This window comes from Accipiter gentilis, chromosome 6 (genome assembly GCF_929443795.1).
Source record: "Accipiter gentilis chromosome 6, bAccGen1.1, whole genome shotgun sequence".
NCBI lineage: Eukaryota > Metazoa > Chordata > Aves > Accipitriformes > Accipitridae > Astur > Astur gentilis.
Genome location: NC_064885.1, coordinates 8,271,897 through 8,299,616, shown reverse-complemented (window position 1 = coordinate 8,299,616; position 27,720 = coordinate 8,271,897). Strand labels below are relative to the sequence as shown.

The following is a 27,720-nucleotide window of genomic DNA, read 5'->3' as shown; positions in this document are numbered from 1 at the left end:
ACCCAAGAGTTCACCCTCGCATTTCCATGAAGATTTAATAATCCTGTAGTTTGGGGAAGGGACTCGTTTTATTAAGATTTCATTTTGCACAATAAATCACTGCATATTTTCTGATATGCTACGAAGTATAATAATAAATAATTAAAACTAAACTACCCTTACTTGTCAAAATAAATGATTTATCATAGTTTGGGATATAGCATCTTTGAATTTTTTATTGTTTGATTCCCAGAATATTATAATTTCCAATCAGTGAAGTTAATGAGGCTCCAGTGTACTTTTCTGCATTTGTAACAGTTACAGCTGTGTGAATGTATATTTTACACAAATATTTATGGTTAGCGCTTTTCTGTACCTTTTCAAGTTTACACCTTTCTCGTAAGTATTTATGGTAGGAAGTCGCGAATCTTTGTGATGACAAATTTATTCAAATGAATTATCCTTCTGTTTCTATACTTCATCTAGCAGCCTGGAATCACCCAGTTGTGCATGAGAAAAACTGAGGTTTCTGTTGAAAAGAATAATTCCTATGTTGTGAAAACAGAAATACTTTGGAGTGTTAATTTTTTTTTTTAAAAGTGAGCGAGAGAGAGGCTCGTTTTAAGGTTTTAATATTGAGTCTAACTTTGTGGTTTCATGCCACTGGTGTATCCAGATGTGTTTATTAGCTTTATACATTCAGTTCACATTGGTTAAAAAAAAAACCAAACAAAAAAAGGTCTAATGGGCTTTGTATTTGGGTTTCCTGAAAAAAAAGTGCTTTTTCACTTTTAAAAGAAAAAGAGAAGAACTTTGGTTAGGGTTGGTTGATCCTGGGTTATTGTATTTTAATCTTGAGGAGGAGGAAATAGATTTGAAAACCAGACTCAGACAGAAGTATCCTTAGATTTGGGGAGTAATAACAGAAAGAGAACATGGGACTTTTTTTTTGGTGGACTACATTGTGAAAGCTAGAGAAAAAGAAGTAATTAATTTTTTTTCTTCTGCATCTATGCCATGTTATCCCTTTGGAAAAGCAAAACGTTTCCATTGGTTTTCTTTCCGTCTTCACAGTGCTGATAGTGCTCCCAGATTTCTACTACTTTTTTTTTTTTTTCCTGGGGAAAGAAAGTCAAATATAGAAACTTCTGTTATCAATAATACAAGAAAAACTATTCTTTCTAAAATACATAACCATTTATTAAAGCATCTAGACTGCGTCAGTGCCATTTGTTCCACAGAAATGTAGTGTTAGATTTTAAGATCTGTAGAGGAAGGGTTAGTGAGTTTAAGCATTTTTTGGAACCAAACTACCACTAAAATACATAAAACAGTGTCTGCTATAGAAGTAGAAAGAAAACCTCACCAGGGCATTTTAGCAGAAATGCTGTTCTCAAGATTATTTTTTTTATTTAATTGGGTATGGAACCTTCCTGTCTCTAACAAATCACATTGGAAAAGGGTTTGAAAAGATATTCCCACTAAGTGAGATTGCTATAAAATATGTATGTTTTTGAGCAGCAGATGGAATAAATTCTCCTCTTTCACTTAGCAACACAAATGCAACACAATATAGGTAGTGCAAGTGCTGTGCAGGAGGGTTTTGCTCTGACCCACCAGTGGTAACAAAACCAGTGTCGAGGCAGTCCTTGTTTTTATGTTTCTATGAAGAAGGGTATTTGTCTTGACATGACTCCTTCATCTGCACCAAGGCTAACACCGATACTGCCCACAAATGCTGCCAGAGTATTTGCTTTTTATTTCTGACTCCCTTTGCAATGAACTAGATGCTCTGCTATCGTGGTGTGCCGTAGCTCTGCTGAATTCAGCAAAGTTATGCTGTTTTATAGCAGATGAGGTCATTCACTTAATCCTGTGATTTCACTATCTGTAAAATGGGAATAATAACATTTACTTTATAAAGTGCATTGAGATCCTTGCATGGAGAGGTGCTGTATAAGGCAAAATATGGTTAATATTATTTTCATACAAACACAGGAGTTTCCTGTAAATGCTTAGCTTTCAGTTGGGAATACATTTATCTGGCAGCCTTTCAGTGCGCAAAAGAAAGTGCAATAGCCGGGAGACAAGAATGAAGAGAACCCAACCTCTTCTGCTTGTTGGAGGTTTTTTGGTTTTTTTCATGTAATTCTCCATTGCTGGAAAACATAGGTGCCAGAGCCCTGAAGAGTCTTTCATGTCACAGATTTTCTGATAACCTTGCTGTTCTGTGAAAGCAAGGGTCATTTAAAGGTTTGAAAATAAATTCTTACATCTCAAAAGTTAGAAAATTAAAGCACATTGAACCAGTGTGCTTTAATTGTTCTCATACTCCAAAAAACATAGCTTTTGCAGCAGCTTGCATGTAAGAGTGTCAGCTTCAAGCGTTTAAAACCAAGCATGGCGATTACTGCCATAACCAGGCTCATTAACTTCAGCAGAATTACTTGTGATAATATAGACTCCTAGCCCATAGGAAGATTTTGCCATGTATAGCACTGAATTTAGCATGTAATAAGGAAATATAGTTTGGCTGGTGGAACTTTAAGGGAAAGGTTATACTTTTTTTGCTTGTAAGTATCACATTTTGCTATTCACACTACTGGTCTTTGATCAAATTAACATTTTACTGTAAGTAGAAGAGCACTCATTGCATGCTATTCATTATCTTGTCAGGAAACAATGAGAATAATTTAAACGATATATTGTGTAAGGCTTTTTTCTTTTTTTTCTTTTTTAATTGGAAAGCACACGGCAGCATTGTGATCATGACCTACTGGCTCCACTGTGATCAGTACAATATTTACATGCTATATTAAGGAGAATGAAAGTATTTTGAAATATTTTGTTACCAGGGAGGTAGCCCTATGCTAGAACAACAGTGGTATAGAAATTAGGAGGAATTGTATGATTGTACTATGCAGAAAAGTAGCGGGTTTAGACAAACCTCGATTTGCATGATCTCTGTCACGGCCAGTAGTGTGGCTGTCACTGGTCATCATGGGTTTTCTAGGCTGTGCATGGTAGATTTGGAAGTAAGAAACCAAGAGTTTTAGCACTGACTGATGAGAAGCAACTGTACTATGGCATACATATTTCGTAGCTGAAGTGGGATAGTTTCACACAAAGAAAAGGTTGTGTGAACTTTTTAGTGGCTCCAAGTTGTGCAAGATTGCTAGGTCTTAGCCATTTTCCATACTGGGCGTCTGTCTCTGGCTGCAGTGTCTTTTCTTATTTCAGGAAAAATTGTTCAACCATTTCTAAGAACGAGATTCCGGTTTTCCCCACATGTTACGAGTTGTTCTTGCTGTTTTGGTGAGGAGCCTGCTGTGCCCATATTTAAGAGAGGGAGCTTGGCACTTGATGAGGGAGGGTTTGCCTTTTTCTCAGGGTTGTATCTTCTGTTGCTTCAAGTAGGAAAAAAAAAAAAAAAAAAAAAAGCCCCAAGTTTGGCCAGCCTATAAGCGTCTGAGTTAAAAAAAAAAAAAAAAAAAAGAGTTCACACAAACTCAACAGAATCTGGTTTGAATTTGTGGGCTTTGATGTCCGTGCCTGTCCCAAGCGCGCTGCAGTCTATCACTGCGCCGGCTGGGTGAACATTAACCGGCCAGGTTTTTCTTCTCTCGGTTGTAATGTAAGGTCCAGTGCCACTTTGACGGGGAGCACCGGGAGGGGAGATGCTCCCCCAGGCTGCCCCTGCCGCGACGGGGAGACGGGCAGCGTCGGCGTGAGAGCAGGAAGGGGAGAGGAGGTTTGTGGTGGGGAGGGAGGGAAGGAGGAGAAGGACTGGGACGGGGCTGCTGCGAGGACGTTTGGAGAAGAAGCGACGAGGAAAAGAGGAAGGAGGAAATCGTGGGGGTAAGACTAATTCTGGAAGTTTGTGTCGTGCGAAGTAGGAGCTTGCTTTTGCCTGCCTGAAGCTCAGAGAAGACCGAAATGGTGCTTTCCAGCAGCCAGAATGAATTGGGAAGGGGACAAAGCGACAAGCAGAGAGGGGTAGGAGTCAGAGAGGCAAAACCAGAGGGTTTTGCAGGGGAGCAGCGCTGCAGCCGCTGTATGGAGTCTCGGGTGCAGGTGAGAAACGGCCGCAGGCAGCCCGTGCCGCGAGGTTGTGGGTTGACGCCGCTGCGCGCAGCACCTGAGCGGCGATACGCTGGGGGCTTGAGGAACCCCTACAGCTCAAAATGGGGGGCAGTGCCAGGGCGTTCCTAAACGGTTCTGAAGCTCTTAGATCCTTTGGTGGTGGAAACCAGACCACAGCCCGTGAGGAAACGATTAATCCTATCTGCAGAGGAGGGTGGGATTAGTTTGCAGTAAATAAACTGCAGAGGTCACACGCAGAACAAGGAGGACAAAGCAAAATATTCACTCGCTGAGAAATATTCATGCGGAGAGTTGAATGAAGTAGGGGGTCTCGTCAGGAAAAAGCAATAGCATGTTACTGTGCAGTTCCAGGCTGCCTCCCAAAGCTCTGTGCGCAGGGAGTGGCCGAACATACCCGCAGCCTTGGGGTTGGCTTTTCAAAACTTCTAAGTGCTCGATTGGAAACTACCGTTCTTTTAACAGGTTTGTGTGTGTAATTTATAATTTATATTGCAATAGCACCCAAAAGTGCTTTCCAGACACTGAACACATTTATAATTCTGGCTCTAAAAGGCTTCCATTCTGGAAAAAAAAAAAGAAAAATTGACCAGTATTTCCCAAACAGAATTGCCCAAAGTTTCTGCTGATGTATTTTTAACAATGCATAGTATGAAATCTTGTCTAATATTATTCACGGGATTACAACAGGTGTTCTGAATTGGCTGGGGAGGCTAGGCAGAAAGGGCAGCTGACAGCTTACTGTATATGCAGATGTAACATCTATTAGAAATATCCTCTGTGGTTTGCTTGCATGCAAGCTGAATAGATTCTCAAAACAATGCTGCTGTGAATGGAAGCCATCAGCAGAATTGCTTAAGGCTGCAAAACCCATTACTTATACAGCAGTAGATGCAAGAGCAAGTGCCACAGTGTAGTAACTTGTCCTGCTTTGCTGGAGTTGTTTAGCAGTTATTAGATCAATATACGTACATCCACATCTAATAAAGTGCGAAAAAATAATTTACCTCAATGTGTATTGTTAGCTCAGGTTTTCATCTTGGTATTATCCAGCTGCACAAATGTAAACTTTCTCTTTTTGTGCCTTTTTAATGCTGCTACCATTTTTTTCAAGCACACAATAGGTTATGCCCCATGCTCTGATTATTAGAGCCACGTTACTGTACTTTTTACAATTACATTTTAATTAGAGTTATAGAACCTAAGCAAAATCATTTAATATAATGTTGTGAGCAAATAGCACAGATGATGCGTTTAGTATTTGATTGCCGTTAGTTTACTGATTGATTAAACATGCAGACAGAGTCTCTGCTTTGGCTAGTGAGTAAGTCAAAGACCATGCACGCCCACAGGGGTGTGGGGTTTATATTCGCTATTTTAGATGACTTCGGTTTTCAAAAGGATTAGCTGAAAGAGCAGTGAGTCTGGCACACAGAAATAACAGCAGTTTTGGTGGCTTCAAAATGGCAGTATGAACTTATTATCCAATAAAGGAAAGGACCTATCAGTGTAAAGGGTAAAAGTTGGTCAAGAAAAGTTTTGGCCTTGATTGGTGACAGCTCATGGGTTTGGAAGAGTTGGCGATACATCTTGGAAGTGGAGATAGAAAATTATTTTAGCTATTTTCTGCTGAAAGTACAGCATGATTTGCATGAAGTAGCCCAGGTGAAAAGCAGTGGTTACTCAAGGAGGTAAGCAGTGTGGTTTTATAACAATAAAATAATTTTTTCTTTTTTTGAAAAAAGAAGAAAGTCTGGCCAGGAGGAGTATATACTGTAAAAACAACAGGCTTTGTTCTGCTTTTCTTAACAGAAGCTTATACACGCTTACGGAAAGGACTTTGCTGCTATTTATTGCCTGAAGTTACTGATCCATCTGTCTCTGCCCAAACTCTTGTACAGACAATCTTTCCTCATAATTCTGCTTTTCTCCTTTCTATTATTATTCAGTATTTATATGGGAATTTTGTGTGGTAGCCAAGTCACAGGCTTATCAGATATTGCGTAAATGCTCAGCAGTTGGTAACTGATCTGTGCAAAATGGTCGGTTTAGGGTTAAATATTGTTGAATAAATAGACCTGCTGAAAGAATAGAATCTAACAATTCATGTTTTGGGAAATAATTACTGAAGAAAGACAGCCCACAACATTGTATGTGTGTTAGAGAGAATGGTCAGAATATCTTTTAATTCAGCATTTACCCGTGAGAATTATTCCCATGAGGAACCTTGCAATAAAATCTGCTTGGTCTATGAGAATAGAAAGAAATTGAATAAAAAGACTCCATTTCCACTTGTATTTATTCAGTCTGGGAAATTCAGTGGGCCGCAGCATTAGTATCAGCAGGGGATTCCTTGCTCCTAGCGTTAAATTACTGTCATAATCGCTCAATTATTTCTTCCTTGTACTGTTTAAAATAAAAATCCATCACATTCTATGTTTTTTTCTAACATTTATTAGGTTGAGTGTTTAGGAAAATCAATTATATTCAGTCAGGCATGAATTGATGAATGTTCTTGTAATAATTGTCAGTTGTTAAACTGAATGTACTTTCTCTTTTCACCCCTTTTCATTTCCTTCAGAGGGCAGAGGTGGCTCAGAGAGAGGCAGAGACCTTAAGGGAGCAACTCTCGTCAGCTAACAAATCTCTCCAACTTGCTACGCAGATCCAGAAGGCACCTGATGTGGTGAGAGAAAATATTTACTGACTTACAGGTTTCTGACATTCCTGCAGTACAGCTCTTTCAATTTATGCTTGCAGCTATAAAAATATCTGTTTGGAGTAGTATTTTAACTGAAATGGAATTGTGTTCCTTTGGAATTGCGGTTTGGTTAAACTTCTGAGGGGGTTGGTGGCTGCAGAAGACCACAGGAAGGACAGAGGTCCTCTGCTGCGTGGTGACTGGTGCAGTGATCCATAGTTCTCCATGGCTGCCAGTCCAGGTGGATAGCAGCAACTCTCAGAAATTATTTGACATTGGTAAGAGCATAAGCAGAGGAAAAATAAAGGCAGCGATGCAGTATAACAGAGCGCCTTGGTGGGCCATCAGCACATGCCTGCCTGGAGGGCACAGCAGAGGCATAGAGCTTCAGACCAAGGGAACTAACTTTCCCCAGATTTGGTTGCATTAGCAAGGGCCTGCTGCCTGCCCATTTCTGGGTCTTGTTATTCTTAGCGTCAGAGGAACTAGAAGTAAATTTGGTATCATTGCAGTTTTCGCTGACTTGTATCTGAACTGAGAATTACACCTATAAATCCAATAAAAGAAGCTTAGGAAATTGAGAAAATATCCTGTACTCCTAAAGGTTTGGCTGCTTGTTGCCTTCTCTGTGTGTTTCTAAATAAAGCAAACACCACTGTTTGGGGAGGTTGGTGGAGCTGACTCTGCTGATCAGACCTTGCGGGCACAGAGTGCTGTTACAGGACTCCAGCTGGTCCTGGGTTAACAGGTATCACAGATGAGCAGACAGATTATTTTGGTTTTTGTTTGCCAAAGGAGAAATAGGAGTATTTAAATGTAAATATGCAATTAAGTGAAATTTAGTGTACTTCTAAGCAGCAGATTTAACAAACAAAAGAAATCGTGCTCCTTACATTGCTTTTTTCTTGCAAGCCATGTACATGCTTGACACCGCTATCGGAGAAACACATGGTTGCCTTTAAAATACATTTGCAAAGAATGAGTAACAAACCATAAGTCCTCCAGATCTGTTTGGTCATCTATTAATACAACCCAGTATTTTCTCAGAGAAGTCAAAAGATAGACAAGCAGGCTGCAAAACAAAAAATAAAAAGCCTGAATATCACTTGTAACTCTGAATTACCTGCCTCTTCCTATCTCGTGTCCTAGTCTTATCATTATTTTAACATTAGGTCTTTCTTGTATTTAATAGTACTTCTGCACTTCATTTATATTTAATATGACAACTACTGCAGGATGAAAATGATCATTATCTATCTTATTTCAGACTCTATGTTCTAGTCTCAATAGGCACAAGCAGCAGATGATTATACAACTTGTGATGTTTCATGCAAGCAAATTAGAGGTTTTTTCAAGTTAAAAGTATAATTCAGTGTAATAGGAGAGCGTTGTTAACTGCTGTTCGTACATGTAGCTTTCTGTGAGATACAATGGTATGTAGTCACTGAGAATCAAGCTAAGTGTTTAGAAGATGTGGAAAAGGTATTTTGTTGTGCCTGTATTTTCCAGAAAAGAGGTTATGGAGTATATTTCAATCTGCTGCAGTGTCATCTTGAATTGTAAGGGAAGTGCTTGGGTGACAGCATTGGTGGGTTGAATTTTCAGCTCTTTCACTGTAGGATCTTTGGTATAACGCTTACGATCATTGTCTCTCTTGGTAAATGGATTCTTTCCTACTTCACTGGTGTTTTCTGAGGAACATGCATTAACCTTTGTAAGATGCGTTTTAGGCTTTTTAATGGAACGTGTATTCATCATTGGGCTGCCTCGTGCTCCCCAGATCTGCACAAGGATTTCCTTACGTTCTTCATGGAAGAGAGGTTCAGAGCTCTCCAATGCATTATAACTATTGATTTCTTAATGCAAAAGGAGACAAGAAGAGATGGTACAATTAGTCTGTATTATCTTTTCTGAATATATCTACCTTCTTCTTAACTTCTCTGTCCTCTCTTATTTCTTGTCCTACTGGAAAGTCAGTCTAGTGAGGAAGTTGCAGGCTTGAGGACAGGTTTTGCAGCTGTGGGAAACTGGAAGAAGAAAGATCCTGATTTAGGAAAGGGAATTTCTGAAAGCAGAGACCAAAGGGAGAATGGCCTTGTCTTACAGCTGTCACGTCTATCTTCATCCCCATGGACGACAGGCTTTAGTTGCTAGCAATAATATTAACAGTGAATAGTTTTCATGCAAGGAGCAAGTTCATTGGAAGTAGCAGTTTGGGGCAATTTTTGACAATTGTGCCTGAAACGTGCAGCGTACATACGAAGAGCCAAAGGCACATGACTCTGCTGTTCCTGATTAAGAAATTCTGCTCCATTACTTCAGAATATTTTATCTGATTAGTATTTTGTAAGCACGGATTTTGATAGTTGTCAAAGCATTTGGACTATTAATAATAAATAGATCTAAATAGAATCCTTTGACTTTTGTGGCTGTATCTTTCCAGTGCACTTATGAAATAGGGAAATTTATTCTCTCCATTATCCCTATTTTACCAAAGAGCTGTCCTGGGGAGCAGAAAGGTTCATCTTCCAGGTTCACGCAGTCAATCACAGGAGTCCCAGATTTAGAAATTGTTTCTGTCTCTCACGCCACCCGCTGCCATGTTTGGTCCTTACGTAACTGTCCTAAATTCAAGCTTGTTGCCTTTTTTTTATTTGTGTGGTCTAATACTTTTTTTCACATTAGGAGCAGGCCATTGAGGTCCTAACACGGTCCAGCTTGGAAGTAGAACTGGCTGCGAAGGAGCGGGAAATCGCCCAGCTTGTAGAAGATGTCCAGAGACTCCAGGGCAGCCTCACCAAGCTGCGGGAGAACTCCAGCAGCCAAATCTCACAGCTGGAGCAGCAGCTGACCGCCAAGAACAGCACACTTAAAGTAAGGCTCAGTTCTGTACTCAGCAGCTTTCGAAGGATATAATCGATGTACCAATATTGGGTTTTACTCATGCAAGTTTTCTGTGGTTCTGAGAGGCACCGTAAAAGCCATTGACTTCTTCAGGGTGCTGTTGAGTTCTAGTTTCTGTGACATTTTATTCTAAGCAATCACAGTTTTGTTGAAATTTAATTTACCTGGTTCTTGTTGTTTTGAAATTTGAAATGTTTTAAATTTGTTTTTGCAGAACTTAGCTACCTTTAGAATTAAACCCACCAACAAAACCCAACATATATTTACCATGGATATGTAGTAAAATAGCTGAACTGAAAAAGCACAGAAAATCCTTCTTAGGTTTTCAAACTTTTAACTCCCATTCTAGTGATTGGTATTGCAGATTTGTCAGGAATGTTTATCGTGCTGTGGTTTGTCTTTGAATTTACCTGGTACCCCCTCTAGTTTTCTCCATTGGAAAAGGGCAGTGTATCATTTAGAGCATAAAAACAAGTACAATCAAAACAGAGAGAGAAGGCTTTTTAGCCTTAATAACCATTTAATTTTTTTTTTAGCTGTATATTTGCTGCAGAGTAATTCCCATTTATAATTAGCAGTCCAGTCCTATATTCACTTGCATACCAGTACCACTGCACTAAAACCAGAAGAAACAACAATTTTTTGAGTGACCCTTTTACCTTTTGCTTCAGCAGCTTTACTTTCTTTCTGAGCTAGCCCACACAGTTTTGATCTATCAGTAAGCATGAGAAATATTTCCTGATGTGTTATGAATCAGTTTCCTGTAACTCCTGTCTCTTTCATTGTTCTACCATCTATGAGCTTCAAAGTGTAAACAAGATAAATTTATCTATTCCATTAAAGACTTCATAGTTTTGCAGGTTTTATAGTCTTGAGAGTTTTTTGAAAGCAGGAGGCTGATAGTACCCACTTAGCTCTGACTGTGGCGTGGGTAGCTTTCCTCTATCAGAATGATTTAATGTTCAATTGAAACTCTACAAATTGTTCTAATTCTGACATTTTTTAGCAGTTACTAGTTTTGCTCTGGTGTAGCATAATTTATGTGGAGAAACGTCTGTTAGGGATGAAAGCTGAAGTGTTGCATTCACTATGCTTTCTGCATGTTTTAAGACAGCCTTGCAGAATTCTTACGAAAATTCAGTAGAGCAAAGGAAATCTATTAGTTTCCTATGTTGGCAGTGTTGGTCTCTGCCCATCTGTCACCATGTGGGCACCCCTCTTAACGAGGGAGGAAGGAGCTGGCCTGGTTTTGAGGGACACATTTTGCTGGCTACACCCATGTTTATGGGGGTGGGGGTGGGGGGTGGTTAGTTTTTCGTAAAGCCTGATAGAAAATACCTTGAGTCCTTGCACTTGACAGATTTTCTTGGAATAAAGCATGTTCCTGGTGAGGTCAGTATTAGTTTAGCCATTAACTTCAAAGGGAATAGGATCATAGAAATGACAGAGCAAGTCTTTGATTTTCATTTCAGTAATCTCCTTCCATTTTCTCATAGGCTTGCCCAGCTAATGCTCTGTATTTAGGTTCCTGTTGATAGTGTCTGATGCAGTGACTCTATTGATAAAGTTTTAGTCATTTCAGCCCTCTTTAACCTTATTTGTTGTGCTATAAAAATACTTCAAAGTACGTACTTTCACCCCAAAATGCTGGGAAAAACTATGTCTGAGATCTGTTGTACAAAGAATGAAATATCAGTGGTGATATGTTGATCTCATGTTTGATTATAGAGGAATTGCTTTTAAAATAACTGAGATTGTAATGGTTGCCTCCACAAAAAATGAATCACAGTTTCACAAATTAAAGCGATGTTCTCAGACCATATCTTGGGGGAATTCTTTAATACCCTCTGACTTAATGAAACAATACAGAAATACTTTCAAAATTATTGCTTCTTTATCTTCATCTGATCTAATAATCAAAACATGTCCTCTAGTAACAAGACTTTTCTCACTATAATTATATTAACCCTTTGTTGCTGGGAGTTAGAGCTTCCATGCTACCCAGTTAAAATACAACAGTGCTAGTTAGCAAAGAGATATATTAAATAATCTGAGTTAATTAAATATGGGCTTTTTAGTTTATCACTCTAAACTAAACTACGACATTAATCTAATGGGTTTTTAAAAATGTTTTAAGCCCCTTAATACAGCCCATGCTATTTACCTAAGACACTTTAGTTAATAATATAGTAATGATTATTTTTTTTAAATAACATAAGAGGGGACCCAATCTGTGCATGCTTTAACATGCATTCATTCATACAACAAATGCAATACAATTCTTTAACATGGAATATTTGCAAATTTACTGTGCAGAAATGCCACCAGTCCATTCCTTCTGTCCTCTGGCTCTCTGCATTTTTGTGTGTTGGAGAACATTAGAATATATTTTGTCTGAATTAACCAGGTTGATATTTAGTGCAAGATATTAGTTCCTCCAGATTGTCTCACAGCTTGAACCTTTGTTATACCATGTTCTGTGCATTTTACAGGGTTCTTTGAGACAATTACCATACTAATACATTTTAAAACAGTCATTGACTGGGAAGATGCCAGGTGCCTAAATGGTCTGCTTATATACAGGCATTACATTCTCAGTTGTTAGTTTATATTGTTTAGTAAAGTATACACTTAGGTGCAGATTTTCCATGGCATCAATCTCTGTTTTAGGTACTTAGGAATGATGGATGTATGTATTTTTTATACAATTCAAAGTAAAATATTGCTGGTTGCCATACTGCTATAACAGCATACAAGTACCTGAGAGTCCAAAACAGGTTCATTCTGTCAACATCGGGTTTTTTCCTTCTTTTTTTCTAACTGTGTTTTGTACCTAAAATTTCCAGAAGTACTTTCAGGGTATAGCATATCCCTATACAGAACTACATTTAATATAGATTGCATTAAAATGGGAATCATTAGCTTTTCTGTATTTTATATATATTTCTACAAAAGGCTTTTTTTTTTCTTAGTGTATCTTTGCATAAGTAACTAAGATATTAATCCAGGATATTGTTTAGTTTAAATTTATTCCAGTACTTCTTATACTGAGGACTAGTGTAAATAGCCAGCTATCCCCACTGTAAAAACTAATCTGCTCTAGACCCAAAAATGTTGTGAGTCAGAGTTAAGGAAGAGGTGAATTGTAGTGTATCTTTGCTTTAAGCTGTAGAGCAGCAAAAAGCAGTTAGAAGCAGCCAGCAGAGTGACATGGCCAAGGAAAGCTGAAAGGTTTGTGTGGTGTTCAGCAGGGTCCTCCCATTGCCTGCGTCGAGTTTTGAAGCTGTCAGTCATGATGCCGAGTCTCCTCCCCAGTACCAACGGCTCTCTGGCTTACTGCTTTCATTTAAAGATCCCTCTTCAGTCTTACTGAGTCTGATCTGGTGCGTTAAAAAGTCTAGTAACTCTTTTGCTCAGTGTTGAGCTGTCGCTCAACAAGCTGCTTAAACTTGTGGCATGTTGTGGGTATCCCTCCTTAAAACTTAGAGAACTGAAGTGACACCTTGGGCCCTTGGATTATGTAGTACATTTGCATAATGAGATTTCAACACATGTTGGAGGTTATCAAAACCTCAAACATCTTTAATATTTGTAGGATTTTCCTGGTCACATCAACGAGGATTTTCCTGGTTGTGTCAGTATACGGTTTTGTAGTAGGGCTAAAACACCTTCAGCGCTGTGTCTGCTATATAAAGCAGTCAGTACTCCCTATAATTCCAGTTAGTAACTGGAATTTGGTAAGGCAGGACATGTCAGAAGAAATGACTAAAACTTGCCCTGTATTTATTCCAGGTGAAAAAAACTGTTTTAGCTGAAGTAGACATGTTTGTTTTTTTTCTTTTTAACACAATCCAAATGACTGCACAAGTTACTGATGGCTAAGGATGCTAGGACACAAGACCTTTTAAAAAGCTGCTCGTTTCATCAACGTCCCGTAGAGTGCAAATTCCATACTTAACAACAGTTTCTGCTTTCCTGCAGCAAGCGGTGGTGGTGATCCGTTAAGAGTTGCTTGTTGAACAGCTGCCAGAGCTGGGCCCATGTATTACTGCCAGGAGATGCCTCTTGTTAGCAGTGACTAAGGATTGGGGATTATGGTATCAAAAAAACAGGAACAGGAATTTAAGAGGGCTGTATATTGGTAACATGGATGTCCACTTTGTCACTGCTTTTTAATGTGTGTACTAATGGCAAGGCAGAAACGTCAGCAATGCATAAGCTGGAAAAGACATGATAGGAGGTCCTTTAGAAGATGGCAAAACATCTGGAAATCCAAGGAAGCCCCATCATGCTGCTATTGTCATCTGAAGAAGCCTCATTTAAATTATTAAGGTGGCTCAGATGGTGGAGTCACTAATCTGTGAGTGCTGTATTACATAGCTGGGTGGCTTTGAGATGGGTGATACCTACACACTGGCTTGCTTTGGGAAGACAGCATGAGGTTGAGGTTCCCACTTCTAATTGTTTGTCTGTCCCAGCCCTGCTGCTTGTGCACCCATAACCATGCTGGTGCAGAGCTTTGTGAGGCTGCATTTTAAACAGGTTTGCTAAAATTATCCAAGTTCACAGCAGCCCTTCCCTGCCTTCCTCCTGCATTCAATGAGCAGCCCAGGAGTGAGTGTAGGATCTTCTTGAATTCACTTCTCCACTGAAGGCAGCCTCTCCTGGACATAAAGCCCTGTTTTTCATGTCATATATTTCTTTCCTTTTCAAAGTAGATGCTCTGTCTTTGAGGGTGGTACACCCTTGTGTTATTTCTGTTTCCTGTGACCTTTGGGATTCTGTGCCAATTTTAACACCAAAAACTAAGTGAAGCAGAGCTAGCCTGAACTTACCCGTGGAAGTTGCAGGCCAGTAAGTTCTGTTCTTTCTTTGCTTAGATCAGGTGTGCCTGCACTAAGCAAAGAAATTATTAGTGAGAAATTAATGTGGCTTCTGCAAGCGATGTTAGCAGCATCGGCCTCCTGAAGCATTTTTCCCGCAGTGATGAGCACTGGTGTTGGGAGCAGGGGCTCTTGGGTAAGGTCCAAATGTGTGGCATTGCGTTACGGATTGTGTTAGGAGGTCTGTTTCAATGTTTGTGGCATTTTCACACCAAAGAGAAGCCATTGAGACTGCTCCAGGTCAGGTAGACCTGAGCAAAAAGACCTGCTGAGGTGGTCTCAATGTTTCATCTCCGGTGTGTAATCATATTAGTTATTGCAATACGTAATGCTTGTGAAACGACTTGGTACAGCTGTTTTGTTTGGGCATGAGGCGTTGTAGAAGTCTTAGAAGCCTAAGGCATTCCAGTCAACAACAGCTTCTTTAGTCTTTTCCCTGTAGATAAGGCTATCAAGAACTGTGGTATTAAGAATACAGTATGTGCCAAAGCATCCTGCTTGTTTACTCAATTTATCAGTTTCGTAAAAATTTCAGCTGCCGCATTTTTAATACCGTCTTCCCCGATCTCTTTATTGAACACATGACAGTGACATTGCAAACAGCCGAACTGGGACCTACTGAATTCTGTAATGCTTGGCACTCTGTAAACAAAGGAGGAGTGAGGTATAATTGTGTTTACGTTGAATTGGTTATAGTTTGTTTTCTAATATATGTAAATTGGGTATGAGTCATTAACCCTCGCTTGTGCACTGCTGCATATATGGAATAATTTAAAGATGATTTTGAAAGCCTGAAGAAAAAATCTAAATAATTAAATCCATGTTCTTTCTTTTAAAGCAACTGGAAGAAAAACTGAAAGGACAGGCTGATTATGAAGAGGTTAAGAAAGAATTAAAGTAAGTATTAAATGCTTACATAATTTTTTCACAAACTCTAGGTTAACAATGCTGGTTAAATGAAGCCACAAATCTGTGTTCTTGGTGCAATAAAGAATTCAGCAAAACCACAAAGGCAGGAAAATCGGGAGTATTGGCAAAAATTGCATCCAGAACCAGTGCAACTGCTGTAACTGAGAGTAGTCCTTTTTGTTGCAGCAGAGTATCGCAACAGTAAATAATACAAGTGTCCATGAAGAAAAGGTGCTAAAACTATCGTTCACCAAGGGTAAAAAGTTTGAAAATCTGTGGTATTTTAGGTGGAACACTCTTTAAAAAATCCCAGCCAACAGCTGAATGTAATGTGGACCAAGAATTTAATGCAGGGCCTTTGGCCATAATACCTTTTCTATGCCTTTGCCAGCCAGTGTTCAGCACTTACCATTTTAATGCTGTATTTGTTTCACTGTATATTTTTGCTAATATATTGTGGTTTTAAATGAAAGCCACAAACAGCCTCTTCCTATTTCAAGGTGTGTTTTTAAGAGACTTAAAAGAGCCTCATTTTAAACTATAACAAGATAAGCTGTCAGGTTCAGAAGAGAAGTTTTTTGACTGGAAGTATGTTTAGTGTCAAGGTTTAAATAACTGCAAGAAACTCCATCTCTTCTTTCATTATTCTGGCATTTTTGTGTCTATTTTAAGAAGACTGAAAAAATGTTACCTTGTTTAATGAGGTATTTCAGATGAGGCTGGTAGTCATGTGCTTTTGTTTACACGTCCCTGGAGAATATGGAAAGCAGGTTTGGTTTTGCAAGCCCAATGACTGCCCAGCCCCTGGTGCTGTTATATTCAAGCCACGCTGGCTGTGGTTCTGGTTCACTGCCAGCTGCAGCACACCCTGATGTAGGTATATAGTTTCAGTCAGATGAAATGAGTTGACCATTTCTGTGGTCATTATACCTGAATATTAACTGGTCTCAAAAAAGTGTCATCATTTTAGTGATACAGGTAAATAAGTCCATGTTCTCTCCTGAGTTAAGGAAACTCAGCTTCAGATTTCAGCCAGTTTATGCCTTCATATGTAAAGTAGTGAGTGGGAATTAAGCCACAACCTTCCAATTTGCTACATGAGTTACTAAATGTGGATGTGCCGAAACAGCAAATGAGTTTTAAATCCTACCTGGTTTAATGACTTCACTTTAGATAAGAAACTTATTTAGATCCCTGTATTGCTGGTGGTAATGCCTTTTTTTTTTTTTTTTTTCTTTTTTACAACGCTGACTTACATGAGGGCAGGGGTTGGAAGGCAGATAAGAGGTCCAGGAGAAGCCATGACACAGGAGTGTTCATACAGTGCTTCCGCCTGTTCCTGTTATTTCGAGATGAGCCTGCAGTGAAATAGATGGGAGAATCTCCTGGAAGTGGCCCTTGTTGGGTGCCAGTAAATTAACTCTGTTCTCCTGGCTGTTACAGCTTTTATATTGTCTAACTTGTGGGTAACAATTTTTATCTGGGCAGGCTGAGTTTGGAGGGACAACGAGCTAGCTTGTAAGTTGGCCTGGGGTCCATACACCATCCTGCTGGATGGTGGGAGGCATTAAGACCCTCTGTGAGAGCACTGAAGATGGTTGCAATGCTGCATCATCACAGCAGCTCAGTCATGCCACCCTCTCTGCTCCCATCTGGTCCAAAAGATGTGCATCACCTGAGAATGACAGTCTGATCTGAAGTGAAACTATGAAAAGTCTATTGCTGTAAATCTGGTATCCCTTATACTGAATCCTAGTATGCCTGCCTTTGTGCCCTGAAACAGTGACAAAAATGAGCTGCTTGTAACGTGCATAATGCACCAAGAAAAAAATTACCTTGTCAGTAAGGAAAAAAGAGAATAAACTTCTCAGTTATTTTCCTTAATCCTCCCAAGAATGTTAGAGGTGTTCTAGGCTGAGGGATCTCGATATCAGCCAACTTCTAACCTTGGAGGAACTTAACTGGGTCCACGTCAAGATCTGGGATGGGAGGATTCTTTGCTTTCTGCATTGGCTTTTGTGCCAAATGGCTTTTAAACCTATTTTTGAGATCTGAGAGCTCTGTGTGTCCTTTCAGTTCCCTCTCGAGTAATACGACTGTGCTAACTGTCCTGCCTTTCAGTTGGGATCATACGAACAGAAAGTCGAGCTGTCCCAATGCACACCTTGCTTTAGAGTAAGATCTTTCAAGTCGTCTTAGATGTGCAGATTCAAGTCACAAGATCATTCCTTTTAAAAGCAGATAACTGATCTTGAGCAGCAGATTGAGTTGAGATCTCATGAGCAAAGATATTCCTGGAATCCAAAGGGGAAACATTTTGCTTCCTCACATTCCTGAGGAAAATGTCTCTTTTGTGACACATTTGGAGAGTCATTTTTGACATGTTTAACTTGTACATTTTTTGAAAAAATGAACCTGCTGTAGTGAATATTCCTCCAAGGGCAATTCCAGATACCATCAACCTGGTTTTTAGTATATTTTGGGTTCTAAGCGTATAGGAAATTAGCTGTGAAATTGCCAGAAGGCTGTTTCAGGTAGCAAAGAATCCACTCGAAGTAGGCAGAGGTCAGTAAGTTTCCAGCCAAGGTTTGAATACGCATGCCTTCTCCAAGCTCACTGAAAAATGCAGCTGCTGCAAGGTTCAGGATCCTTTCTGAAGGTCCCAGCTGGCGAGAGGTGCTCGGTACCAAAATGCATTGGTAGAGCAACCTGTGCAAGTGGAGGGCACAACAGGATCAGGGCTTTAAAGCCAGACTTTTGGTGCCGAGAACCCGATACACACACTAAATCCGTTCAGGCTTACTTTGCACTTCCAGCTGGTTTCAGTCTGGTTCTGTAGGCAGCAAGGTAGTGGTCAGAGCACATCACACCCTCTCCTTCGAGAGCATGCAGCTTCTTTTGGTTTAGTCTCATCCAGAAGGAATGCGGTTGGTATGCTGCAGGACTGCTCTGCATGGGAAACTGAAGTATGGTAAGTGGGGACTATTGGGAGACCTGCACTGCAAGCGTACTGCTGATCTGAATTGAAATCGGAGAAACACCTGTGACTTGCCACGGGAAGTTTGCCATATGATAATTTGCTATTACAAATTGGTTTTTTAAATTCAGATGGGTCTCCTTATTTGGGCATCATGAGGACATACATTACTACCTGTTGTCCTTTCAGAAGCCATACCCTGCAGAATCCATGGGAGGATGAAAACAGTTACCTACCAGTGACTGGGGTTTCCCCGACATGAGACTGTATATTTATCTCCCCCAGCACCTTGGAATCCTGGTAGACAGGGCTGTGCCTCTGAAGAGGTGTCCTAAGAAACACTTGCTTCCAGCAGTGATTAGCAACCTGAGTAAACATACCTGCAATGTCAGTACAATGTCAGGACCTCTAAGAACTCGAGCCGTTAATGCACAGCCTCTCTCCTTGACTGGCACAACTCCTTTAATAGTAGAAGAGGAACACTTTTGCATGTGGGTGAGCCGTTGTGCCCACGTAAAGCAGTCTTAACAGCATTACTTTATGTGTTTGTGTATTGGACAACGGCTCTACCTTGCAGCGATTTCTGCCAGCAAGAGGTGTCATCCAGTGATGTCATATGATGATACTGACGGCCAGAATTTTGCAATTTTATTAGTTATTAGATTGTAGGAGTGCCTGTCAGAATTAATGCTCTATGCAGTGAATATGCGTAGATGCAAAATGCGTGAGGTTTCTGTCTCAAAATGACTTTTTTTCCCCTTGGATTTGCTATGACTTTGAGTGATCTTGAATGGCTCACTGAAACCACTGATTTCCAGAGTATCACTTAATGGACATCTAATTCTGGATTAATGCACAGAGGTTTATAGAGGAGCTGGACACCACATGGTCTGAGGCAGTTAATGGATGCTGGGTGCTGGGCTGAGTCCTAGTGGCATCCAGAACTAGTTCCTATATCTTAATACTGGCCTTCTGCCTTTTTTGACTCAGTTTCCACATTTAATTCATGATTAAACATATTCTCCCTGCCTCACAAAGTTCCTGGTGCTTTATACATGAAAAATGCTGTATAAACGCTATCTGTATCTGTTCATGTATTTTTCTTCAACAAATGAATGTCGTCTTTGTACAATGAGAAGCTGGAATCATTTATTGCTTCAGTCTGAGGAAGTTAACGTCCTGCCTGCAGCAGGCCTATTTAAAAAAATTTAGAAGACAAAGCACAGTAATAAGTTTGTATTCTGTAAGATTCTCATTTGCCAGACAATACAACTCTAACTGAAAGACTTTGAAGGGAGACATCCTTTGACTGCTCAGTATTTATATAAAATATTGACAATGAGACTATCAGATTCTTCTCTTAATGTACTTATAAATATTTGGATCTTTCAAATTTCTTAAGAAATATTGTGCCATTTTGTCTTCCCTTTGCCATAGAACTAGGAGGTTATTAAAATGAAAAACTGCCTTTTAGCCTGTAGTGTCTTGGTCGGGAAGATTATTTGTGCATATTTTCCTTGCTATGTGAGCTGCTGTATATTATATAAAGTACTGTAACTGTGGTGGTGATTCCCCTGCTTTGTTGCTGTGCTACAACTTTCTCATTCCCTTCAAGCTTCACAGATAAATTTATATCGCTTCTGACAGCTTAAAATGTTATATCCTTATTAACCTTTAAATTTACGCTTTAAACTGGCCTGGTGGGATTGCATATGGAATGATTTAGATGACGCTCGAGAAAATTTTCTTATCCAATAACTAGTTTGAATAGTTATTCTATATTCATTATGAGACTGTGTTACTGCAAGGAAAGTTGTTATCACTTGTAGTGTTGCTGGAGAGTAGGAAATGATAATGTTAATGCTCATTAGTGGGGTTGTTATGAAAAGAAGAAATAGAAAATAATTTTTTTTTCTGCCTTCCACAGTATATTGAAATCCATGGAGTTTGCACCATCTGAAAGCTCTGGTGCGCAGGTACTGAACCTACTTTCGTTTTCTTACTTACTTCAGCAGTTCAGCTAATTAACAAAAATTTTTGTCTTGCAATTCGTTGGTGTTGGCATGGACAATTTCCTGTTCCTGTTGAGACATATGGGTTGATCACTGTTTTCCTGATGTTTTCTTATTTAAAAAGCTGAACTGAACATTTTTTGCCTGTTAATTTCTCTTAAGTGGTCAAGGGCAAAGAATGACGTTTCAGCTGTGCTGGAGTGGATAACCATAATGTTGTGAAGTTGAGTCATTTAAAGATACTAGAGCTGATGTACAGCTACACTGAGATTTGCATGTTTCTTGTACTGACAGTACGCTGAGCAAGGATTTTAGCATTTTTCAGTCTTTGTTAGCCTTGAAAATAATGTTCACAAAAGAAAACAAACCTTTGAGTACTGAGAAAACAGGAGAGAGCTCTGCTATTCCAGCAAATTAATCTTTTTTCAGTTTAAAGGTTATGAATTGAATTCCTGCTTCTGAAATCTGAACTGAATATCAAGATACTGGCATTAATTTTCAATACGTTTTTTAATGATCAAGGGTTAGCTATTTAGTGGAAGGTAAATGGCAGGTTTCTGTGACTGATTTATTTTTTAACAAACTGTTTATGCTGAAACACAGCATTTCAAGCAAATGCTTAACTTGTGTCAGTTGACCTAGAAGAAATAATATAATCTTAACTCCTATTTTAATCAGATTAAAAGAAGTCTACAGCTTTTATATTGAAAGCATGCCAGTACCATTTTAAAATAAATAGGATTAAGAAAATGTTCCATTACACATTTCAAAATAATGCAGAATTGATGAATGATTTACAATGAAAACTAAACAGTGAATCTCTTCTATGGCTCACGTAGGAGCACTGAGTGATTCCTGCAAATATATGCATGGTGAATTCCCTAGCTGCGTTCATAGCAGAGATGAGCATTTCTTTTTTAGTTCTGAAATTCTTTTTCAGTGCCTGAGTGAGACTCTAAATGCTTTTAGAAACAAACCTCCCACTTTGATTTTCTTTAGGATGCATCTAAACCGCTGGAGGTGCTGCTGCTGGAGAAGAACCGCTCCTTGCAGTCTGAGAACGCCACGCTGCGTATCACAAATAGTGACCTGAGTGGTAGGTTGACACGATTTTCGGCTATTCTGGTTTGTTTGCTGTCTTGTAAAGGGAGGGAGGGCTGAGTGAGAGATGAATGTCTGAGCTAATGCATGGCAGAAAGATTAAGAGGCAACAAGAACACTAAGTAACATTTGATTTCTGCAGTTTTATAGGCTGGATAATAAAATAAAACTTGGAGACCTCAGAGAGTCTTTAAAGGTTAGGAAAGAGAGGCATTACAAGATGTACCAAGTGGTAGCGTTTGAGGCTGTCTTCCGTTTTGAGAACAAAATCATCCGTGGCACCAGAAGTCTCTTCCCCCACACACAATGTTATGCAAAATGTTTGCATGTAGAACACAATAATCTTCCTGTCTGATACATTTAGATATACTACCAGCAGGTCAGCTTGGAAAAACAAAATACTTTCTTTTTAGTGAAGTGTGTTTGGCGTTTAGCTTTCCTAATGTGGGCTTTTTACATCTTGTGTGCACATTTTTTAAATGGCAAGTCATGGAATTTCCAGATACTTGAATGCTTATGGTTTTTGCAGCTGGAAGAAAGTTAAAAGTTGCCACTGGCCCTGGGATTACTGAATTCTGAAGCGTTTTATGACTTTTAACTGAGTGATCTTGGTGCATCCACCTAATGGTGATTCCTTTATTCAAATTGGTTTGTTCCAAAATGTAAATGTTTGCTGCATTTGGGTTCAGTCAGGTCCAATGAGTAATGTCTTGAATGAGAGACAACAAAGAGACTTGCTGTCTGTAACTGCATTTATTTTAAATGTATAACTGCACTTCATGTAATTGTTCTAGTTTTAATGTTTGTAAGGGGGATTCTCCAGGCTGCAACATACAAGAAAGGTGCAAACATGAAATGCATGTTGTTTGTTTTGGGGGCCTTGTTTGGCTTATTAAAATTTCAATTATGGAAAAAAAACAAACGAAAACAAACCAAAACCAAAACGAAAACAAAAATCCCACCGCCACTTCATTGGCCCTTGTAAATCTGCACTTTTTCCCTTTGCGGGGCAAACTTTGCATTTTTTTATCTTGGTTTTTCCCTCTTTGATCCCCCATAATGCATTATGTTTGACCTTCCTTGTAGGGTCAGCCAGGAGAAAAGGGAAAGACCAGCCTGAGAGTCAGCGTCCTGCAACCTTGCCGGCCTCCCCTCCTTCTCAGTTGCTCCGCAACGCGGGGGAGCAGGCTTCCAATACTAATGGTACACACCAGTTCTCACCAACGGGTTTAAGTCAAGACTTTTTCAGCTCATCCCTGGCGAGCCCCAGCTTACCCCTGGCCTCCACAGGAAAATTTGCACTAAACTCTCTCCTCCAGCGACAGCTAATGCAGTCCTTCTACTCCAAGGCAATGCAGGAAGCAGGAAGCACAAGCATGATTTTTTCAACAGGTCCTTACAGCACAAACTCCATATCTTCCCAAAGTCCATTACAACAAAGTCCGGATGTAAATGGCATGGCCCCGTCTCCCAGCCAGTCAGAAAGTGCTGGGAGCATCTCTGAAGGCGAGGAGATAGACACAGCTGAAATTGCACGTCAGGTGAAAGAGCAATTGATCAAGCACAATATTGGACAGCGGATATTTGGACACTATGTGTTGGGACTGTCGCAAGGGTCTGTGAGTGAGATACTAGCCCGGCCAAAGCCATGGAATAAACTGACTGTGAGAGGCAAGGAGCCATTTCATAAGATGAAGCAGTTCCTCTCGGACGAGCAGAACATCTTGGCTCTTCGCAGCATCCAGGGTAGACAAAGAGGTAAGTGCTCGCCGGCCAAGGGTCTTGCCCTGTTTTCCTGTTAGTTACAGATGTTAAAAATCAGATGCGTCCCTGTACGGGGGCCGTTCGTGCGTTGCTGCCGTTTTCACCCGAATCAGATGTCAGGTACAGAAAGCACAGCTTTTTAACTCTGCTTTTCAGCACTCGAGCAGGTTAGTATCTTTGCTTATGCTTTTTTTAGCCGCTGACTTGTGTTTGTCAGCAGGAGCAAGCAGCAGGGACACTTACATCCCTCACTTCCCAATAGCTCCGTGTCAGAGCTAAATACTGAGTGAAAGGGTCAGCAGCTACTAAGGGTATCAGCCCTCAGAAATACTTGAAAATTTTTGTTTGGGGTTGTTTATTGAGACCAGACTCTTGTTGTGTCTTGAGTGATTTTTTTTTTTTTTTTTTTTTCAGAGTGTTTTGACAAAATATCATAGGTGATGCATGAGATGAGTAATTAAAAAACAATCCTAATTTAAAGCAGCTTTGCATATTTAAGGCAGTGGTTTTAAGAAATAACATGCATTTCATTGTGATTCATCTTAAGCAAAGACTGAGATTTATATTTAGAGAAACTGAAAAGTAAGTTGTTTACAGTCAAGAAATATTGGAAAGGACAGGCAGGGTTTTCCTAGATTTTGTTTAATTGAAAGTGCACACTGTTAGATTTATAATCTGTTCTTCCTTTTGATGATTGTACTTGAGGGGATTATCTGCCCATCTTTAACCTCTTCATTTTTGGTATCTCTAGACATTTATTTATATCTGTCTAATCTCCTTTCCGAACGTAGCTGTAATCTTTATTAACAAATCAGCCAGCCTTGCTTCTTCCAAAGTAGCCAGCTCCTCCAGTGCTCAGACAAAGGCTTGAGGAGGCGAGGACAGCTCGAACCCTCGCATTCAGAGACAGGTTGCTAGCTTCTCATGTCACACAGCCCATGATGTCAGAGCAACCATCCCCTGATTGTTTTGTTCTTACCAAACTTGTTTTTCAACAGAGAATCCAGGCCAGAACCTGAACAGACTATTTCAGGAAGTACCGAAACGAAGAAATGGGTCTGAAGGTACGTCACAGGCAGGTGTTTTTCTTTGCAGTCAATACCTAGGAAGTGGAGTGTGCTTTAGCTGTGTGTTTCCTTAAAACTGTGCAGTTTGATTCTGGCCTGGAATCTGATAGAAAAACAGACAGTAAGTATAAAACAAACCATGGGTTAGAAGAACACTTTGCTTTTTCTAATTCTGCTGCTGCCGCTGTACTAACGTAACCCTGTTTGGATACTTTTTCCACTCGCAACCTCGCTGTGTACGCAGATAAAAAGAAATAAGTGATAGAAGTGACTTTATAAAATCATCAGATCTATTGAAATGCTCTCTTTGTTATTTTTGTGATTTTGGAGGCAGAAGGTTGCACAATTACAACATCGATCGCACACTGCTTCTGCTCTAGATTTACTTCTTTCTTCTCATGGGGCTTATGTTGACAAAGACACTTTAATATGCTGTTAAATTAGTATGATACTTCAGTATGGTGTATGAAAAAGACAGCAACATAAGTGAACATCAGATCCAATAAATTATCACAGAACAGGAAGTATGAACGTTTTTCTTTGTTATACATTAGTTGCAGAATTTTTCTTTTAGCAAGGCAAGAAGAAAAAACAAAAACAGGTACCCTGTGAAACTCTGTAGATATTTTTACTCCAGTCAGAAATTATCTTGCTCACTTACAAATTATAATCTCATAATGAAAAATGCAGTTAAGTGCAATAACATTTGCAGTCATAGTTTTCCCTCCTTTTCTTCCCCTTAGTGGTTAAATAAACCAAAACAAAATCAAACCACCAAGTAATAGCAAGTAATAGCTCTTAGCTGGAGAGTGCTTCAAATGGTATCTGCGTTTAAATGACTGTTTCTCTTAATGTATTAACCTCTAGAAAGTTAAAAATTATTTTTATCTAGTTACTTTTTAATTCTGTTTTGGGCTGAATGTATACTCATCCTACTTTGCCTAGCAGCTGATGCAATTTTTAAGGTTTCCTGATCTTATGTTTTTAGCTTTCTTCCATTCACCTCTGGTTCTTTTCCCTTCTGTTTCCTCTCCCCTTCCAAAAAAAAGAAAAGGGAAAAAATAGACCTATATATGTTATCCTGGAAAAGGAATATATGACCACCTAGTTCTTCCTCTGATGGTGTCAGTGTTCTCATCATTCTAGTGCAGCTAGCGGGCAGGCTTTTGCACAATGAGGATATTTGTCTTTTATTATGTTAAGTACTTGGTGTTGTAAATGTTAGTAAAGGTCTTATGTAAACTTTCATCAGGTCATGCTGGCGGTGTATCAGTATATGCTGTCTGTGTTAAAAAAACAACCAAACAAATAAAAGTTTTCCCGGTGTCATTAGTTTTGTTTTCCTCTTCAGGTAATATAACCACAAGAATCCGAACCACGGAGACTGGCTCTGATGAAGCCATCAAATCCATTCTCGAACAAGCCAAAAGGGAGCTGCAAGTACAGAAAACAGGTACGGTCTAATTTTCTCTCTAGCTCCTTTTATTTCAGAATTTAATTAAAACAATTACCATGAGCTTTCTGGTCAGTTAATTATATTCTTAAAGCCTTGAATCTAGGTTTGAAGAGCTTTTTTTAATTATTATTATTTTTATTTAGTGGAGTTGTTTCTGTCTATAAGACATCCCAAGTTAAGGTTACATGTGTCACAGCTTGGCAGTATCTCTGCTCTGCCCCATATGCAGAACTCTGCCTTCTTTGCAACACTCCAGACCTGCAGGCAGTCACTCTGCAGGACAAACCTCCAAAATCCTTTCTCCTACCAGTTTGCTCCTTGGAGAGGGAATGGCTTGTGCTTTCTCTTCTATCTAACTCAGGCCCCAGGGACACAACTGCATGGGAGAGGGAACAGAATGGATTTGTCAGGGTGAAGGTCATGATCTAGCCAGCAATTACCAGTCACATAGTACCATCGTACTGTGGACATCATGTACTGAAATTATAATATAGGCAAACTCAGTTCTAACTTTTATATGACTTTATTTTTGGTTACCGAATGTATTCAGTGAATGAACTGGCAAATCCAAAAAGCATTTCCTCTCCCAAAAACATCAGTAGTTTAACATCTTAGCCAGAGATAAGTTTAATTTCTTATTGTATGCTGTCATGTAGTTAACATTTCTGTCTGGTTCATAGCCCTCCCAACTTTCCAGTACTGCTAAAGGGCTTATGCTGAAGTGTAGAGTACTGTGCATTACTTCTGTTTCATTTTTTAAAGTAAATACCGATTTACAGTTTGGGATAGTTGTCTTTTAAATGAAAACTAAACTAATCTCATGGCAAAATAGAAAAGAATAGTTAATGTATGATTTCAATAATATGGGTTTATACAAGTAATGATTACATAGAGAAAAATGTGGGCTGTGTGTAGGAAACCACAAGCATGTTGTTCAGTAGCATGTTTCATCTGAGACTCTCAGACTTCCTTTCAAACATTAATTCAGCCTCAAAACTCCCTATGAAACCAGTAGATAAAACAGAAGAGATGGTCCCACTGCCTTTTTTTCCCATTTCTTGGCTTTTCATGTATTTTATAGTGTGTGACAGGAAGGAATGTAGAGAGGCAAATTCAGAAATGTATTCAGATGAGGCATAATATTACTAGAATAATACGCAGCATGTTTCGAATCTTATTTCACTTTGAGGCCACTTCTTGCAGTGTACGGGTTCCCTATTACTATCTAGTGCTTCACTTTCCCCATTCTTTGTAGAGTAGCTTTCAGAGGAACTGGTTTTCAAGCACTGTGGACTTCAGTGGAGACTAACTTAAATGGAAACAGATGCCATTGCAAAAACCTCCTGGCTCTGCAGAGATAATTCTACACCCACATTCCAGTCTCTGCTCATCCCTGACTGCTGCAGCACAGCCGCATGAGTCCTGGTTCACCACTGAAATATTGCGTTTAGGTGTTATCTCTTCTGCAAGTGCCCATGGCTCCATTCTAGGGCTTCGGATAAGGCAGAGAGTGATGGCCAGGCATCAGCCTGATTTTTATAGAGCTGTTTATTTCAGTGGTTGGGACCATGGAACAAGAAAACAGGAAGCAGGAGCATTCTTTAGCTTGTCAAATGAAATAATGAAGTCTCTTACTAAAGTTCTTGCTTTGTTGTAATTTGTGTGTTATATTTTTGGAGATAAAAGGACTCACTATATTTATATTGTAAGAGGGTATTAATAGTATGTCCAGGTGAATGCAGCTGTGTTCAGTTTCGAGTGTGCGTTACGATTCATTTGTGGAGATAGAAGTGAAAGGTTAAATAACTTTGTAAATAGAACTATAAAATGTTATTGACCACTTGGGGTGGGGGAGGAAGAGGTGAA

The 27,720-nt window shown here is 39.5% G+C and overlaps 2 protein-coding genes across 11 annotated transcripts in view; one reads left to right on the top strand and one right to left on the bottom strand.

Annotated features, from left to right (window-relative positions):
• Positions 1-27,720, bottom strand: part of RABEP1 (rabaptin, RAB GTPase binding effector protein 1) — an 847,425-nt gene that overhangs the window by 673,186 nt on the left and 146,519 nt on the right. The window lies entirely within an intron of this gene.
• The window catches only part of CUX1 (cut like homeobox 1), a 283,260-nt gene that overhangs the window by 184,655 nt on the left and 70,885 nt on the right, over positions 1-27,720 (top strand). For 5 of the 10 annotated variants that reach the window (XM_049801966.1, XM_049801963.1, XM_049801959.1 and 2 more), the window contains exons 10-17: positions 6,662-6,766; positions 9,467-9,655; positions 15,407-15,465; positions 20,382-20,430; positions 21,466-21,562; positions 22,654-23,325; positions 24,330-24,395; positions 25,750-25,851. In XM_049801966.1, the coding sequence (XP_049657923.1) occupies positions 6,662-6,766; positions 9,467-9,655; positions 15,407-15,465; positions 20,382-20,430; positions 21,466-21,562; positions 22,654-23,325; positions 24,330-24,395; positions 25,750-25,851 (1,339 nt within the window). The remainder of the gene's footprint in view (positions 1-6,661; positions 6,767-9,466; positions 9,656-15,406; positions 15,466-20,381; positions 20,431-21,465; positions 21,563-22,653; positions 23,326-24,329; positions 24,396-25,749; positions 25,852-27,720) is intronic. The other 5 variants (XM_049801965.1, XM_049801964.1, XM_049801968.1 and 2 more) reach the window with 3 other exon arrangements.